Below are 19,908 nucleotides of genomic sequence, written 5' to 3'. Positions count from 1 at the left end.
TGGAAAAATTTCAAGAGGGGCAATGAACTGGCTGATGCAAAAAAGAGCTATTGTACGGCAGTCCTGTGTAACCTAAAGAGAGGGCAAGGATAGTGCAAAGAAGGCCAGAAAGAGGACAAAGAAACAGGATGCAGTGAACTTGTAGTGCAGTCACACATCAAACCCTACTTTTCCATTGATACACACATGTGCATGCATCATCCCTGTACATACACATATTCAGTTTATAAGTCTCTCATCTACTCTGCAAAAAAAAAATAAAAAAACCTGACTTGAAAACTAGATATAAGTCATAAAACAGGATACTCATAAGTGATACTATCGAAGCTGATGTACTGCTCTCTTCAGTTGTTTCATTTAGCAATCTGAACAAATCAAAGGTAAAGCTGCCAATAAATATAAAAAATAAATATAATAAATATATATAATATATATAATATAATAAAAAATGAAAAATAAAATAATAGGATAGAAAGTGATTAGAAAAGTGGGCAGGAAATAAGAGACTCAGAAGGAAAAGCCGAAGATAGCATACTAGGGAAAATAATTTCAAAGATTATATATTAAATGTTAGGGAATAAGTTGGTAAGGCATAGTATTGAAAATTAGCTAGCTATGCTATAAATAATAAATTAGTGCTGGATTTATTACAGAAAGATTCTTTTGTATTAGAAGAGAGAAAGATAAGAGAGAAATAGTACAAAAATTTAACATAATTACAGAAGACACGTGCAAATGCAGAGTGGTATCAGACAGATGAAAGAGATCTTATGCTTTTAGAATATTGCCTTTAGTCTTGGGCATTCTAGCGCTGTGAAGATGTGGATAGAATTAAGTCAGATAACTGTAGTAGGTACCCTTAAAAAATTCTTTGAGAAATGAGTGGAGGTAATAATTTTGTACTTACCACGGGAGCTCAAAACGAAGAACCAAATGATCTTTTCTAGTTTTTACAACCCAAGAAAAAGCTCAGCACATGATATGGCATGTTCCTTCTTAATATTGATATATTTGTTACCTAATCCAGAGCAGGGTAGAGTTCATCTTTTGCTGTCACTGGACTATGTATTTGCTAATGCCTTGCATTTTGGTTTTGTGCATGCTGCTAACATGCTAACATGTAGACATGTTTCCACAATCCTGTGAAGTAGTTCTTAAACATTTTCACTGTGTCCTCGTTTCAAATGGGATGAAGTTGTTTTCTTCGGAGTGTCTGGTGTGATGCTATACTTTGGGTCTAGGAGAAAATTTATAATTTATGGAGAATGTTTATAGTTGCTGCTTAGCAGTGTCATACAGAGCCAAAGCCATACCAGTTTCTCATCTCATACTAACTGGGAAGGAATGGAATCAGGGCAGCTGATTTAAACTTGTCAGAGGAGTTTTCAAGGGGGTAGGAGTTTGTCTTTCTTCTGCTGCTCAGGGAGTGAGCTGGGTATTGGTTGGTAGGTGGTGAGCAATTGCTTGTGCACCCCTTGTTATATACATTCGTGTGTGTGTGATATATAGTCATAACTATTATCCTTTTCCTTTTCTCTATATTAGTTTTTTTTATATTAGTTAAATCTCAACCCACGAGTTCTACTTTGTTCTTGTTCCCAATTCTTTCCCCTATCCCACTGGGAAAAGTGAGCAAACAACTGTGCAGTGCTTAGCCACATGCTGGGTTAAACCACAACAATCATTTTTGGCACACAGCATGGGGCACAAAGGATTGAGATAACAGCAGACCTGCCCAGAGCACGTCAACAGAAGATCTTTAAGAAACTGCTCCTGAAACTGCATTGTGTAGCACCTTGTGTGCTGCTTATTTACCCTGCTGCACTGTTTGTCATTACTGGGAATTAGATTAAGGTTTTTATTTTGCTAGGTTGTGTGACCTTGACTTGTATAATGATAAAATTGGCAGCCGAGAAACTGCTGTTTTGTGTGTATTCATCACTGCAGTCATCTGTGGGCTTTGGAAGCCATATTGTTTATACTATTAGTATTATCAGTCTCTCAGCCTCTCTTTCACTTTTCCATCTTTCCCTAGAGCTCAAGAGCTAGTTACAATAGTTCTTGAGAAATCTGAATATCTATGGAATGTTCAAACCAGCGTGAGTCATGAGTATGTTTCAGGTTATGTTTAAGATTAAACAATTATTTAAGAATAAAATCCCAACATCTGTCCCAAGGCAGGATAGGTCTGAGTGGCAGGGAGTATAGGATGGTATGGGCAGGTGCCTAGAACAGTGGACACCCGTAGTGGTTTGGACCTTCACCTATGAACAACAGCAGAAGCCTGGAAAACTAGTAGAATATTTGGAAAAGATCTGCTGTTGCCCTGGCAATCCTAAAGAGGCACAAATCGCTGCAGCAAGCTGGGGCATGTCCTGTGCCAGCTGAACCTTTCGGTTGCTCCAGCGCCTGTAATGAGCCCTGCGGTTGCTCTAACTCCTGCAATGAACCTTGCGATTTCTCTGCCTCTTGTGACGACTCTGCAGTTTCTCCAACTCCTGCAATGAACTTTTTGTCTGCTCCAGCCCTCATGACGGTCTCTGTGGCTATTCCAACCCCTGTGACAGATTCTGACGTTGCTTTGACTTTTTTTGACAGACCCTGCAGTTACTCCAACCCTACTGAAAGGCCCTGCAGGTACCATGATCCTCACAACCAGTCTTATAGTCACTCCAGGCCCCCTGACAAACCCCACAGCTCAACTGGGGAACAAAATAGTGCCAATATCAGTTACCCCTATAAGCAAGAAGAAAAAAGTCTACAAAAGTCAGAATATTTAGCAAAGAGGGAAGCTTATAAGTTCAGAGAAAAAAAAAAATGGTTTTGTGTCCATCACAAAAGCAAGAGGAACAAGAAGAAACAGAAACCATCTGACTCCTAACAATAAGTGAACTGTGAGATTTGTAAAAAGATTACAGCTATCAGCCAAGTGAGTATATTGCCACCTGGCTGCTTAGGTCCTGGGATGGTGGAACCAGTATCCTGAATTTAGCAGGTAGTGAAGCCAAGAAGCTGGGATCTGTTTCCAGGGAAAGTGGCACTGGCAAAGCAATTGAAAAAGGAATACAATCTTTCACCCCGTGGCGGCAACTCTTGTCAGCCTTGAAGGAAAGATATCCTTTCAAGGAAGACCTGGTATTTAACCCAGGCATATGGACCACCATGGAGAAAGGTATCCAGTACTCGAGGGAACTCTCTGTGGTAGAGATGATGTATGGAATTAACTTGGACAATTATACCAGTTTCCAAGACGCAGATGACATGATATGTATGTGACATATGTGGCAGAGAGTTGTATGGAATGCACCATCATCACATGCCAGCATCCTGGCAGGAAAGAACTGGAAAGATGATGAAAAACCAGTAGTGGCTAAGCTACTGGTTGTGGCTAGCCTGCTTTGACAATATGAAGATAATCTCTCTTCCTCCCCAGGGGCCTGTGTCTCAGCTGTGGAGAAACTGGTTCAAGAACTCAAAGCAAAAGAAACAGCTTCAACTGCTCCTCCGGCTGTATGAACCCATACTTCATCCATTAGGAGTAAGCATTCCTCTGCTCAAGAGAGAGGATATAGTAGATACACACCATGTAGCGTCTGGTGGTTTTATCTTCATGACCATGGAGAGGATATGAGGAAGTGGGATGGGAAACCCACCTCGACCCTACAGGCATGGATACTTGAGTTGCAAGGGAAAACAATCACAAGAGTGGGTCTTCCTAGCAATATGGAGGCTTCAGTTTCCAGCAGGCAGTTCTCCAGACAGCGAAGACAGTGCAATCTTATATCCAAGGATGACAATGAGAATTTTGGTTCTCATACACAAGAGATGAGTAATGAATACTGTAATCAAAACTAGTGGGACTCTTCCTCCAGCCAGATGCAGGAAAGGGACAGTTGGGTGTATTGGACTGTGTGGATTTGATGGCCTATCACTTCAGAACCAAAGAAATATGAGGCTTTAGTGGACACCTGTGCACAACGTACTCTAATGCCATCAAGTTATAAAGGGGTAAATCTCATCTATACTCCTGGAGTAAGGGGGAATCCCAAAGGTTAACTGCACTGGATGCCAAAATAAGCAAAAGGACTCCGCTGCAACTGGCTCAGAGGCCCTGTGCATCTTTGGTCCAGATTGCCTCAGGATAGGGTACTTCAAGGGCCCAAAAGGATATTGGTGAGCTTTCAGGATAGCTGCCTGAGAGGCAGAGGATATTAAGCAGCTGTCTACCTTGCCTGGTCTCTCAGGAGACTCTTCTGTTGTGAGGTTGCTAAGAATAGAACTGCAGGTGCTGGTTGCTAGTACAGCGGTGCACTGGCAGCAATATCATACCAACCAGGACTCCCCAATTTCCATTCATGAGCTGATTTGCCAACTGGAGAACCACAGAGAAATCAGCAGCTTACCCTTCAATAGTCCCATATGGCAAGTGCAAAAGTCCATTGAAAAGTGTTGCCTAACAGTGGACGGTTGTGGCCGGAATGAAGTCACACCACTGCTACACATCGCTCTCCCAGATAATAACTGCAGACAAAGGCAGCCAAGTTGTATGCCAAAACTGACATTGTGAATGCTTTTTTCTCAATCCCTCTGGAAGCAGAGTTCAGGCCACAGTGTGCTTTTACTCAGAGGGGTGTCCAGTTCATCTTTTGACGCCCCAGGCGTCAAAACACAGCCCTGCCATTTCTCACGAGCTGATCCAGAACAGGGGGAAGCTCCTGAATACCTGCAGTACACTGACAACATCATTGTGTGGGGCGACACAGCAGAAGTTGTTTTTGAGAACAGGAAGAAAATAATTTAAATCCTTCTAAAAGCCTGCTGGGTTAAACCACAACAATATGTTATTATTTACTAAATTTCAATGAAAAACTGCCTTCTCTGTCTTAGTTATTAAGTGTAGTCATCTAAGAGTAATTCTTCATTTTCATCTAAATTCACTATAAACGAATTGTTTTCCCCATACTGGTTACTCTATTCCCTACCTGTTTACAAAAGCATTTTTTATTTTTATGGTTGTCCTTTTATCTCTTTGTGAATGTTTCTAGAGAATTTCATCTTCCACAATTATTTCGATGGATAATTTCAATGGATTAAGAACTGGTTGGCTGGTCGCAGCCGAAGGGTTGTGTTCAACAGTTCTATGTCTGGGTGGAGGACTGTTGCAATTGGTGTCCCACAAGGGTCAGTCTTGGGACTGGTGGTCCTCAACACCTTTATCAATGACACGGATGATGGACTCAAGTGCACCCTCAGCAAGTTTGCAGAAAACACCAAGCAGAGCAGTGTAGTTGATACACTAAAGGGACGGGATGCTATCCAGAGGGATTTGGACAAGCTTGAGCAGTGCCAACCTCATGAAATTCAACGAGGCCAAGTACAAGTTCCTGCACCTGGGTTAGGGCAATCCCAAGCATAAATACAGGCTGGGCAGCAAATGGCTTGAGAACAGTCCTGAGGAGAAGGATTTGGGGGTCTTGGTTGATGAAAGGCTCAACATGAGCTGGCAATGTGCACTTACAGCCAAGAAGGCCAACCGTATCGTGGGTTGCATCAGGAGAAGTGTGACCAGCAGATCAAAGGGGGTGAGTTTGCCCCTCAAGTCTACTTTAATGAGACCCCCCTGGAGTACTCTTGGGTCTTGGCTGATCTTGCCGTAAAGAAAAGTAGGATCAAGGGACCTGCACAGAAGATCCCATTCTTAGGAATAAAATGGCAAGATGGACACTGCCAAATCCCCAAGGACATGATCAATTAAATAACTGCTATGTCTCCACCAACTAACAAAAAGGAAACACAAGCTTCCTTAGATGTTGTGAGCTTCTGGAGAATGCATATTCCAGATTACAGTCTGATTGTAAACTCCCTCTATCAAGTGACCTGGAAGAAGAATGATTTCACATAGGGCCCTGAACAACAACAGGACCTAGAACAAATGAAACAGGAGATACTTCACACAGGAGCCCTTGGGCCAGTTTGGACAGGGCAAGATGTAACAAAATGTGCTCTATGCTGCAACTGGGGAGAATGCCCCTGCTTGGAGCTTCAGGAAGAAAGGCCCAGGGGACATACGAGTTTGACCCCTAGAGTTTTGGAATCACGGATACAGAGGATCTGAGGCCTGCTATACTCCTACTGAAAAAGAGATATTGGCAGCAAATGAAGGGTTCCGAGCTGCTTCAGAAGTAGTTGGTAGTGAAGCATAGCTCCTTTTGGCCTCCCAACTGCCTGTGCTGGATTTGATGTTCAGAGGGAGGGTCCTGTCCCCACATCGTCCAGCTGATGGTATGTGGAGTAAGTGAATCACATGAATCTCACAACAGTTTCAAAAAGGGAATCTCAGTCATCCAGGAAGCTTAGAAGTGATTATGGACTGGCCCAAAGACTTAAGATTTCAAAATATCACCAGAAGAGGAGGTTACACGTGCTGAAGAGGCTCCGCTGCATCATAAACTGCTGGAAAATGTTTGCTGATGGGTCCTGTTGCACTGCGAGAAAGCATCAGAGATGGAAGGCTGCTGTATGGAGTCTTATACAATGAGCTGTAGAAGCTACTGGAGGAAAGGGTGAATGGACTGTTAAAGACTGCATTGAGACCAGCGGGTGCTGGGACATTCAAACACTGCAGTGTACTTTTGACAAAAGCTGCATGGTTAGTCAACACTCAGGGTTCTGCCAAATGAGCTGATCCTGCCCAGTCAAACCTCCTGCATACCGCAGAAGAGGACGAAGACCAGGTGGTGCACATAAAGAAAGAGCTGGGCAAAACAGACTGAGTTATTCGTGCCTCAGACAAAGGCAAGCCTATTCATGGGATTGCTTTCACCCAGAGACCTAAGTGCATACGGTGAGTAATGTGGATGGGAATGTCCGTTGTGTACCTCAAGGTGACTTGATGCTGGGTGAGAAGAGCCAATAATTTGAATTGTGTGATGTTAAATTGCTACCTAATAATGTATGTCATCATTATTACGGTTCTTATATGCCTTTTTAACAGTAGTACAATAAGAACTACACAGGTTAAAGAAGAATGAACTCTCTGATGGAACCAGAACTAGCTTCTGCACGCAGTAACCCAACACTGAATCATCCCTCCTGCACCGAAGGACTGTTATGATAGATGGAGCTCAAAGTTATGAACTATTTGAATAACATGGACAATTTAAATGGATAGCCCACAGACTATGGAAATAATGTATGTGTATATATATTAAAAAACAACAACAAAACAAGGTAGGTGATGGTAATTAGTTAGGACGTGTAGAAACTGTGGGACCTGAACACGAATAAGGGAATAAGGATAAGGGGTGAATATTGCCTTAGTTTCAGCTGAGAAGGAATTGTTTTCTTCAGAGTGTTTGGTATGATGTTATGTTTAAGCATAGGCTCTAGAAGAAAAACAGTGCTGATAATCCACTGATGTTTACAGTTGCTGCTAAGCAGTGTTGTACAGAGCCAGGACCATTTTTAGCAAAGGGCCCAAGGAGCTGGGATGGAACAGAAATAGGACAGCTGATTTAAACTGGCCAAACGGATATTATATACCATATGACATCATGCAGAATGAGTTTTGAAGCGGGGGGAAGAGTTTATCTCACTCTTCCGTTGCTCAGGGGTCTAGCTGGGCATCAGTCAGGGGGTAGTGAGCAATTGCTTGTGCATCACTTGTTGTATACATTCATATGTATAAACAAAGATACTCATAACTATTATTCTTTTCCTTTTCTCTATCTTTGTAAATCGTTTTATCTCACCCCATGAGTTCTACGTTGTTTTTGTTTTGTTTAGTGTTTTCCCATTTCCTTCCTCTAAGCCACTGGGAGTGAGGGGAAAATGTGTGAATAATTGTATGGTGCTTAACTATCTGCCAGATTAAAGCACAATACACCATATTCTTTGCATTTGTTTATTTATTTATTATTTTATTTTATTTTATTTTTAATCAGCTAACTATACAACAGCTGTTTTACTCCACTAACACGTCAGTTTTATCATAACCTCAGCATTTCTGAAACAAAGATCATTGCAGATCTCAGCCTTTAGTGATATGGCAAGTTTAACCTCGAAGAGAGTATACTGGGATAACTGGTTAAATGTCTACAGTGCATTTGTGAATTGACCTCACAAATAAAAACAGATTTTATTGCTGAAATCTGTAACATCTTATCTTTTCTTGGACCCAAAACCAAATACTGTCCAAATTCCATCTCTCAAGAAAAGAAAATTTGCTTTCATTCATTCGTATAACAGTTTTTGGTGGAAGGGACCTTAAATATTACCTAGTTCCAAACTCACTTCGGTGAGCAGAGTTGCCATCAAATACCTTGAAAACCTGCAACTATGCAGCTTTAATTTGGTCATGAGCCAGAAGTGTGCCCTTGTGGCCAAGAAGGCCAACAGTATCCTGGATTGCCAGCAGGTTGAGGGAGATGATCCTGAATCATTCAGCCATTCAGCAGGACCTAGACAGTCTGGAAATTTGGGCAGAAAGGAACCAGATGAGGTTTAACGAGAGCAACTGTAGAATCTTGCACCTAGGGAGGAATAACCTTAAGTATCAGTACAGGTTGGGGATGACCTGCTGAAGAGGAGCTCTGGGGAGAAGGACATGGGAGTCATGGTGGGCGACAGGTCGGCCATGAGCCAGCAGTGTGCCCTGAAGGCCGATGGGATCCTGGGCTGCATTAAAAGGAGTGTGGCCAGCAGGTCAAGGGAGGTGATTCTCCCCCTATAGTCTACCCTGGTCAGGCCTCACCTGGAGTACTGTATCCAGTTCCAGGCTCCTTGGTACAAAAAAGACATGGATCTTCTGGAAAGAGGAGAGCCACAAAGATTATAAAGTGCTCAGAGCATCTTCCCTATGAGGAAAGGCTGGGTGGCCTGGGTCTGTTCAGCCACCCAGCCTGGGTCATGTTCAGAGAAATGAAGATAAGAGGGAATCTTATTAATGTTTACAAATATCTTAAGTGTGGGAGACAAAGGGACATGGCCAATCATGTGGTCTGTGGGGATAGGACAAGTGGAAATGGCCATAAACTGGATCATAAGAAGTTTCACAGCAATACGCGAAAGAACATCACGGTGAGGGTGACAGAGCACTGGAATGGGTTGCCCAGAGAGGTTATGGAGTCCCCTTCTCTGGAGGTATTCAAGACGTGTCTGGCCTACCTGTGCCTACCTGTGCAATCTGGTTGAGGGAGCCTGCTTTGACAGGGGGGCTGGACTCCATGATCTCTAGAGGTCCCTTCCAAACCCCACAGTTCTGATTCTGTGATTCTGTGATTCCTCTCTACTCTGCCTTGGTGAAGTCACATTTAGAATAGTGTCCAGTTCTAGGCTTCCCCATCCAAAAAAGACAGAGATCTCCTAGAAGGAGTCCAGTGGAGGCTAGAAAGATGATAAAGGGTCTGGAGCATTTCTTATATGAGGAAAGGCTCAGTAACCTTGATCTGCTCATCCTGGGGAAAAGAAGGCTGAGGGGAGATCTGATTGATGTTTATAAATATCTAAAGGGAGGTGGGAGGCAAATGGATGAGGTTAGGCTTCTCTTGGTGGTGCATAGTGATAGGATAAGGAGTAATGGCCCCAAATCTAAATGTAGGAAGTTCCATACAAACATGCGGAAGAACTTATTTATGTTAAGGGTGATGGAGTACTGGAACAGGTTGCTTAGGGAGGTTGTGATGTCTCCTTCTACAGAGATATTCAAGACCTGTCTGAATGCCTACCTGTGCAACCTATTGTATTCCTCTAGCAGGAAGGATGGGTTCAACTATCTCTTGAGGTCCTTTTCAATCTTTGCAATTCTTTGATTCTGTGATTTGTGATTCACAACATCTCTGGGCAGCCTGTTGTGCTTCAGTGCTCTGTGAGTAAAAAATGTCCTCCTAGTATCTTCTCTAAGAAATTCCTCTTTTATTAAAAAGCATTCCCCTTTATGCTATCACTATCATACTGTATAAAGTCAATCTCTCTTGTGTTTATAAGCTCCCCTTAAGTACTAGAAGGCTGCAATAAGGTCTCCCCAGAGCCTTCTCCAGATAGAATAAGCCCAGCTGCGTCTGCCTTTCTTCATAGGAGATACTGCAGTTCTTTGATCACTTTGTGGCCTTCTTCCAGACATATTCCATTCTTCTAAATCTTTCTTGTGCTGGGGCACCCAGGCCCGGATACAGTACTCCAGCTGGGACCTCATGAGGGCAGGGAATAGATGAGCAGTCCCTCTCCCTGCTGGCCATTCCTCTTTTGATGCAGCCCATGATACTGTTAGCTTTCTGGGCTTCAAGGGCACACTGCTAGCTCTCATCCAGCTTTTTATCCACTAGGGTCCCCAAGTCCTTCTCTGTAGAGCTGCTCTCGAGGAGTTTTTCTCCCAGTCTGTGCTTGTATCTGGGATTACTTCAATCTGTACTACACCTTGCACTTTGCCTTATTAAATCTCATCAGGTTCACCTGGGCCCAGAATGAGAAATTATGCTTGTTCACCTCCTGGCCGAGGAAAAAGCTGTAGGAGAGGATGCTTAGAACTTGTCTAACCACTAAGTTATTCAGAAGCAGCTGTTGGGTTTAAATTTCACACTCACAACCTGAGTTCACTTCTGAAGGTAGACAAACCTTTAGACATTCATGTATAGTACAATAAACTTTTCCTTCTGTCTTCTGCAACTCACTGGCTTGATGTCAGCTAGCTCTGAAAATACTAACTTAGACTTCTAGCAAGTAGAAATGAAGAAATAAATATATCTGAGTTAATTAGATTTAGAGTTTCTTACATGTTAACTCAGGTAACGTAAGATAAAACATGCAGTAAGTACAGTAGGGACAAAACCCAAATAAAGAAATTTAGTGCTGGAAGATGTGAGAGAGCAACTGAAAAGTAGCACTTGAATTCCACAATGGGTAACACACACAGCTGAAGCACAGAAAATGTTGGAGGAGTGCTATAAATCTTAAAAGAAAGAAGCAATCCTCCAGGAATGTTTTCATTGCCTTTGGTACAGGCATGTAACAGATAACAAAAATGGGACTTGTTCAATGCAATCTGTATATTTACATGGCTAGATGAGTGGTGACTCACTCAAAAATACAGACAGTGTAGCATTGAGTCATACACTCTGTTTTTCTGACGCTGCTTGTTGGAAATATGGAACTGCTGTCCTTTTCACGTGCATTTAAATCTAACCAACAGGTTACTTTCCTGTTGGTTAGCATGATGACCAATGAATTTAGTTACAGTAAATACAGACACACAACCTGTTCCAAAACAACTCTGCTTTCTTTTACACATATCTTCAGTATGTATTTCCACAGAGGAAAATTTCAAATACAAACCTAAAAGTCAGACTGGGCAAGACTTACGTGTATGTGTGTGTATGTGTATGAAGAAGCAGAGAAGAGAGAGGAAGAGAAAGATAAAAGAGAGAAGACTATATGATCTTGTTCTGAGCTTTCCATATGATTGTTGTCCTAAAAGGACAGGGGCTTTAAGACCGCTGTACTGAGCTTGCTCATGCAGTGAGATGCTTGTACCACACAACTACTGAATTGTGCTCTTTTATTTCCAGCACTGGAACACAGATGCAGATTCACCAAGATCTTCCCACCTTTGCAGAAAGATTTTGCTGGCTGTACCATGATTACAAAGGAGTTCAGATGAATGCAAACACTCCATGTTCCTCACATTGAACATAGACGATTTACTCATGCTTTGAACACCTTCCTATAACCACCTAGCACTAATTGTGCCTGTCAATCCCTTTCTCTTCTCCCAGCCAGCTGGCAGATTGAATTACCATTTGCTTTCTATTAGCTCAATGGTTAAACAGGGAGGAAGTGTGCAGAGGAATACTAGCACTGTAGCCTAACCTGCACTGGTGGCAGTTTGTTTCCTATGACTTCAACACTGTTGTTTTTTTTTTGTTTGGTTTGGTTTCTTGTTGTTGTTTGTTTATTGTTGTTGTTCAGGAATTGATCCCTGGAAAAAACTGGAAAGAGATCTATGAGCTTTCATGTGACTAGTGTATGTAATATAAGGAAGGATGGTGGATGGCCCACTTTAACACTCTGGGAGAGGCACTCAATAACAGCAGTTTGTGCAGGCAGGACAAAGTGCTGTAACTTGCTTGCAGGTTCACAACCAAGGGAAGTAGTCTTCATGTCTGCCAGTATGGGGGTAAACAATTGTCTGAGAGCTAAAACTAGTGTCCCTATAGAGAAAGTTCCAGAGATATCTACCGCATCCACTGAGACAGAACTGGTAAGAAACGAGTCTTCAGACAGTTGGTAGCACTGAGTGCCTTGAACCTTCTCTTGGAGATAAGGTAAGTACTAACACATGATACACTCACATGGATGATCTTTTACAACAAGGAACTGGGTTGCAAGAAGCAGTTTAAGGGCTTTGTAGTGATAGAGGTGCCAACGGAGAGAGAGATAAGTTGCTTAATAGTCATATTCCAGAAGTGAACAACACTAAAAGGAAGACACCTTGATCCCCGGTGATCCACAAAAGCAAGTCTGAAGTTGAGTTCACACTCTCTAGCTTCACTCTCAAAGCCAGATATGCTTGTACAACTATAAGCAGCCATGGCCAAGATTTGCACGAAAAAAACATACCAGCAGCCTGCAGACTCCCTTTTTTTTTGATGTTCCTTTCTGCTGGACTGACAAGGTGTCTTGAGAGGTATGCTGCCTCCTGGAATCTGAGATCCAAGACGTTGCTGAAAGCATGCCACAGCTTGTCAAGAGCATGGACTACTATCCCTTATTGCCCTTCCACGTATACATGAATGACACTGGAAGCCAGAAAATGGGCAGAATCAAAGAAAACTATAGAGCTTTGAGAGCACAAGTGAAAAACACTGGTGCCCATGTTACCTTCTCAGTTTTCCCAGTTGGAGGAAAGAGGGAAGCCAGAAATAGTTATATAGTTCATATCAGTTCCTGAATACATGGCTGATGTTGATATGAGGGTATCACAGTGGGACTTCCAATGAAGATTTTGAACCTGTTACGGAGGAAAGAGTCCATATGTCTAGAAGAGAAAGAGCAATGTTCAGCAGCAGGCTGATTAACCTAGTGAAGCGGGCTTTAAACTAAAGGACTCAAGAAGTGGAGTTAAAAATGGCAATGCTGATGCTATGCTTATGACTGGGGAATAAGCCAGACCAACCAGAATAGTAACAAGTGCTTCTTAGTTGCCTCCCATTACACGACCCAGAATGTCAGCCACCTCAAGGGTGTGTATAGCTATGGGTGATCCTTTTGAATCCCTATGGATGTATTATGAACGGGTGGAGAGGTCATGGGTGAAAACTAAGGGGCAGGCAAATGTGGGTAACACCATTGTGAATATTTACTACAGGTTGCCTGATCAGGAAGAGGAAGTTGATGAGACCTACAGACAGTTGAAAGCAGTCCCATAATCATAGACAGTGTGTCTCCTGGGTGACTTCAACAATTCTAGCATTTGCTGGAAAAGCAACATTGCAGGGTATACACACAGTCCAGGAGGTTCCTGCAATAATGTGGAAAATAACTTTCTGAGAGATGTTGTGGAGGAGCCAATCAAGAGAGGTCAGCTGCTGGACCTTGTTCTTACAAAAAAGGAAGGGCTGATTGAGGGTGTCAGGGTTGGGGACAGCCTTGACAGCAGCTACATGAGACAGTGGAGTTTGTGGTATTCAAGGACAAAAGAAGGCAAAAAGTAGGATTGCCACCATGGACATCAGGAGAATCAACTTTGACCTCTTTAGGGACCTACTTGGAGGCCTAGTTAGAACATTGCAAAATAAGGGGTCCCAAGAAAGGTGTTTTACATTCAAGTACCACTTCTCCCAAGCTCAGTATCGGTGCATCCCTAAGAGCAAGAAATCAGGCAAAGGTAGCAGGATATTTGCATGAATCAAGACCTCATGGAAAAAATAGAAGAGTTTACAGAATGTGGAAAAAGGGTATGGTAGCTTGGAAAAAATATAGGTATGCTGTCAGGGGCTGCAGGGAAGAAGTGAGAAAGGCTAAGGCCCACTTGGAATTAAATCTGGCAAGGACAACAAGAAAGGCTTCTTTAAGTATGTCTTCATAAAAAGGAAGTCTATGGAAAATGTGGGTCTGTTGCTCAATGAGGTGGATGCTCTGATAATAAAGGATGCTGAGAAGGCGGGGATGCTGAGAAGGCGGAGATGCTTTGCTTCAATCTTTACTGCTAAGATTGCCCTTTGGATATCCAAGACCCTAGAGATACAAGAGAGAGTTTGGGGAAAGGAAGACTTCTACTTGGTTGAGAAGGATCTGGTCAGAGATTGTGTAGGCTAAATAAATGCCCACAGGTCCACAAGTCCTGATAGTTAGCACCCATGAGTGCTGAGGGATCTGGCAGAAGTAATTGTTGAATTGCTCTTTGTCATCTTTGAAAGTCAGCCTCACTTTTCTCCCCAGGTAGGTGATGGAACAACTTATTCTGGATGTTATATTCAGGAAATTGGAAAAAAAAAAAGAAAGTTATCAGGAGTAGTCCATGTGGATTCACCAAGGGGAAATCATGCTTGACCAATCTTGTAGTATTCTATGATGTCATCACTGGCTGAGTAGATGAGAGGAGAACAGTGGGTATTGTCTATCTTGACTTTAGCAAAGATCTTGATGCTGTATCCCTTAACATCCTCATAGTCAAGGAAGTGTGAGATAGATGAGCAGACAGTGAGGTGGATTGAGAACTGGCTGACTGACAGAGCTCATAGTGTTGTGATCAGCAGCCCAGAGTGTAGTTGGAGACCTGTAATTAGCAGAACTCCACAGGAGTTAGTCCTGGGTGTGGTCTTGTTCAACATCTTCATTGGTGACATAGATGAAGGGACAAGGAACACCTGCTGCAAGTTTGTGAATGACATAAATCTGGGAGGAGTGGCTAACACACTAGAAGCCTGTGCTACCATTCTGTGGTACCTAGATAGTCTAAGTGTTGGGTGATGAGGAATTTTATCGTGTTCAACAAGGGCAATTGCAGAGATAGATGTAGTTATTCCTTGGGAAGAATAACTCCATGTATCAGTACAGGTTAGAGGCTGACCTTCTGGAAAGGAGCTCTGCAGAGATGGACATAGGTCTCCTGGTGGCCTATAAATATCTTAAGGGTGAGTATCAAGTGGGTGAGATCAGATGTTTTTTGGTTGTGTCCAGAGGGATGTCAAGAAGGGACAAAGGGTACAATCTGGAACACAGGAAGTTTCATATGAACTTGAGAAAAATTTTCTTTACTTTGAGGGTAGCAGGACTCTGCAACAAGCTGCCCAAAGAGATTGTGAAGTCTCCTTCTCTGGAGATATTAAAAACTCACCTGGACACTTTCCTGTGATACCTACTCTAGGGAACCTGCTTTAGCAGGAGAGTTGGACTTGATGTTTTACAGAGGTCTCTTCAAATTCCTGTGATACCGTGATTCTGTGATTGCGTATATCCACACACCATTTACTCACAATATGCATTTTTCTGTGCCTCTTGCTTGCTTGCCCCTTGCACTTAGCTCCCAGTCTACATGCATCTACATATGCATTTCCGCCTGCATTCTTAGACAGCCTTCATCAAAGTAAGAGACAGATAACTGCAGACTGTCTACACCCTCATAAAATCCTTCCCAATCTTCATTGCTCTTCCCTTCCCCACCTCAAATTGTTGTCATTCTCCCAGGTCCCACACCCAGCTCTCTACTAGTTACCTGTACTTCATTTATTTTGAGCATGCTGTGTGCACAACTCACTTATCAGACAGCTGTTCACTTCTACCACCTTCTTGTCTGTAATCCTTACAAATACTCACAAACTGACAATTTCTCTTCTTGCTCACACACCATCATTTCTCACCCCTTGTTACATGAGCTGTCCTTCTCATTTAATCCCAATTCATGCCCTACAACTCCTAACTCCACTAACCTATCCACACGCTTCACACTTCACTTTTTACATTAGTACAGCCATGTGGCCTATAAACTCCTGCAGGTAGTTACCCCTTTCTATCTTTAGTCATTTTTCTGCAAGCACATTGGTTCCATTCCCTCTTTCTGCTTCTTTTAGCTAGTGCTACTACAGAGTCATAAGTACATTAGTTGCATCTCGCTTAATAAAATATCACTCCTTTTTTTTATTTGTATGTGTTCTCCTAATCCTACGCTTTTGTTTGTTACTTTCCACTATTTTCCTCAGCTGCTTCTCCTGTTACATGTTGCCTGTTCCATCCTGACTACAGATAAGAGGCTTCCTTCGTTTCTAATAGGCGAATAACTATTGAAATACTTCCTCAGTTTGTCTTCAAAGCAATACAAAACTAATATTCCTCCCTGTGCTCTCTTGTCCTATACTTCCATTAGATTACCCTTTGCCCACACATCTTTACAGAAAACCCAGCTCTTAATATCATCCTTATACCCTCTTTATTCTTCATTCTTTATTCTTCATTCGTCATTCTTCATTCTTTCCTCATTCTCATGCTTCATGAGAACTGCCACATCTTCATATTGACAGTTTTCCCTGTCCCCATAATTTTACTTATCTCAGATTTCCTCACAGTACCTTCACACAGGTTTTTCCTTCATTCTGCCTCTGCTTCATAACCAGTCACAACATGTCCACAATCAGGCTTATAGCCTCTGAAATTTCTCTTAGCTCTTCATGCTTCTATCCAAATATGGGATATGAGAGATGCTCTGAAAGTAATGCCTCCTATTTTACTTTGTTGGCCTACTACATAGAGGTGGATATGAAAGACAGCCATGCAGATATTTATGAATGTGGTGTGCAGGCTCTTTTTCATTGCTGGTGAAAATGCATAGTTAATGGAGGTGACTGTTGAAAAATAGTGTTTTGAGCTGAGAATATGCTATATCAAATAGTGTAATTGTGCTCTTTGTTGCAATTTAATGGAAATAAACAGGAAGGTGTTACTTTCAGAGAAACCTATGTGCATTTTTCTTCCTCCTCCAGACATCCTTCCTGCACTGTGTTTCACCATTCTCTCTAAACTCCCACTGCATACCCTCCCCACACCCTTCCTACATCCTTGGAGGTCCCTTTCATATTTTCACCCAGTATCCAGTCTGCATCTTTTGCCATCCCTCTCAAGTGATATTCCCTTTCTGAGTCCTAAACTTTTCTCCATCCATGAAGATTCTCTCTGTCCAGTTGCCTTGCAGTAGTTTCCCTCTTATGCTGACTACCTTTGCATGGCTTACCTGTTCTAACTACCCAATATATAGCACAGTACATTGTGGTTTATTTTCAGCACTTAATACTTTCCCTACAAACTCCTGAGGTATTTCTTTCTATGAATTATTTAATTAATTTTTCCCTGGGTAAATAAATATATAAATAAATAAGAAACACTAAATATATTGGTTATCTCAAAATATACCATCTTCCTACACAAAGCACTCCTGTCCTGACCCTTCTGGTTTATCTTCTCCCCATATTTTGAGTCCTCCGTCTGCAATCGTACCTTGCTTTCCTCCCCCTACTCAGCTTCTGGTACTGACATGTGTATCTAAGAGTATAAGTCTTTATACTACGTGTTGTTGAAATCATGCTTAAATCTCATTCTCTACTGCTTTTGTCTATTTTTTCACAAAGCAAGGTAGTTTAGTTATTTTCATTTTTCTGACATCATAAGTGTTTTTGTACCACTCCTCTACTTACACACTTGCACAGGCCACATATTTCAGTGCCTGAGAATGTCTTTCTTTTTTGTCTGGGTATTTTCCTGAGGGCACAGTGTTAAGTCAAACTTTACATACCATTTGCACTTCTCATGCAACAAATCACATGAGCCTAAGAGTTAAGAGTGCTTTTTGAAACACTGCAGTTCATAACAATTGTCTGGACCATACAGCACACTTCTCTGTTTATTTAAAAAGGAAAGAAAAAGCATACCCACTCCCCTCTAAATAAATGGTTTTGCAATATAGGAATGAGAGAATGTGTGCATAGCAGCCCTTTTCATTCCAAAATATCCATCTCTCTGAATAATGTGTATTTATAGTTCAAGAGATAGGACCAACACAGAGCTTTCTCGTTTATTTTAATAAAGGATTAAGAACTGATCAGAAAACTATCTAAACCATTCAAGGATTTTTTCCCCTCTTAGCTAATAACATTTGGTAACTCCATAAAGACTCGCCAGTAACTAATGCTTTAAGCTGCATTTCAGCTGTTTAGATGAGAAACAGCTTTCTATTTTGCTCTCTATATGTCTGTATTTATTTGTTGTGTGCTGCATTCCTAGAGGACGCTTACTGAACACTGAAAATTGGAGCGTAAGAATAGTCGCCTTGCCATCCTACACACAAAGTGAGTGTATCTTTTTCACCTAGCCACAGATGTACAGGGTATCCTTTGATCTCCAGTTCCTTCCAGAGAATTTAGTGTTGGGTTTGAGGGGAAAGGAGATTGATTCAAAGGTCATGAGTAGGGTTTTCAGTGTCTGACTAGCACAAAAAATAACAAAGCTCCAGTGAAGATAAGTTCCTGAGACAGGAGAGGACTAGGAATTAGGAATTTTGACTTTGCGTGTCATGGGCTCTAAGTTTCCCTTAGGGCAAGTCTGCTGTATATTCTGAGTCTGGTTCCTGCAACATCTACTCAAGATTTGCAACTCCTTTTGTTACATCTGAAGTTTCTGGTTTCCGTCTTAAAATAAAACTAAGAGTCTCCTTTGTTTCTGCCTCTTAAATTAGATTCCTCTAGCACCTCATATTTTTCTTCCACTGTTTTCTTACAAGGGATCTGAACAACAGTGTGCAGAGCAGGAGGAGAGAGGAATCTCAGGACTAAAGCAAGCTGTAGGGCAATTAGAGGTGGGGGAAGGAGGAGGCACAATGGGAAACGCATCAACATTTGGGACAGATCTACTTCTTGCAAGACACCCCTCCCAAACTACCATTGTAATTCTTTAAAGAATCCCTCTCCCCCCTCCTCTCCCCGCCCTCTTACGACCCTATTAGAAAACGTCAAGTTTCCCTTACCGTGGTAGGAGTAACCATGGCATCCGTGTAAATGTTTCCAGAAAAGTCGACATGAAGAGAAAGGTAAATGTAAATATGTTCATTCAAAGTCCCAAAGTTGGTCTGCTTGGGTTGTGCAGAGTTGCTCTATGGGAGAGGAGCCTTTAACTCTGAGTCCCGTGAACATAATCTCCTCGATTATAACAAACCAGCTCAGCCAGATGGTTCTGCTCTGTAGATTAACCCTTTTATTGCCATGCTCTGCTTTCACTACCTACCATTTATAAAAATTTTGCCTGGCTGGGGAATTTCGGAGAGTGACACATTTTTTTGACAGTAACATAATTGTCATAAAAGTCTTTTTTTTTTTTCTTTTTTTTTTTTTTCTGTTATATGCTTTACAATACCCATAATGTGTCTATTTTTTTTTTTCTTTTTTTTCTTAATTCAGCTGATGATTTCATTCCTTTTCCTGGCAAAATCTTTTCATATTATAAAGAAAAGTCTTAGTATCCAGGAATATTTTCTGTAATTCTTTTGTTATAACATAACCATATAACAATCTCTTCTGGACTGTGACTCTCAGAAGGCAAGTATTTCATTGCAGGAATGTGCAACTCTAATAGTCCATTCCCTCCTCTCTGTCTCTGTCTCTTTCTTTCTCTCTTTTTTTCTCTGTCTCTCTCTTCCCCCCACACTTGCTTTGTCTCTCACATGCATACTCACATATATACACACATGCAGTCTTTGGTCAAACTGCCATCATGAGTTTCTATTCTTACCCATATTTAGAAATCATTATAGGACATGCAAAACAGGTGAAATAGAGAAACAGAATTGAAAAGCCATAAACTTCCAGTGTCTCTCTGGCTTTATTATTATTATTGTTATTGTTATAAGTTCCAAATTCTAGGCACATTTATTTA

The 19,908-nt window shown here is 41.8% G+C and overlaps 1 protein-coding gene across 2 annotated transcripts in view; it reads right to left on the bottom strand.

Moving 5' to 3' along the window:
• The window catches only part of NTF3 (neurotrophin 3), a 71,955-nt gene extending 52,748 nt beyond the window's left edge, over positions 1-19,207 (bottom strand). The window contains exon 1 of one of the 2 annotated variants that reach the window (XM_085234104.1): positions 19,004-19,207. Coding sequence is in view for 1 of the 2 variants with exons in the window: in XM_031555526.2 (XP_031411386.2) it covers positions 19,004-19,021 (18 nt within the window). In the remaining variant the exon portion in view is untranslated. The remainder of the gene's footprint in view (positions 1-19,003) is intronic. The other variant, XM_031555526.2, reaches the window with a different exon arrangement.
• Positions 19,208-19,908: the final 701 nt, after the last annotated feature.

The sequence above is a fragment of the Meleagris gallopavo genome, chromosome 1, assembly GCF_905368555.1.
Source record: "Meleagris gallopavo chromosome 1, MGAL_WU_HG_1.1, whole genome shotgun sequence".
NCBI lineage: Eukaryota > Metazoa > Chordata > Aves > Galliformes > Phasianidae > Meleagris > Meleagris gallopavo.
Note: the sequence above shows the minus strand (reverse complement) of the source record. Positions and strands in the feature narration are given on the sequence as shown.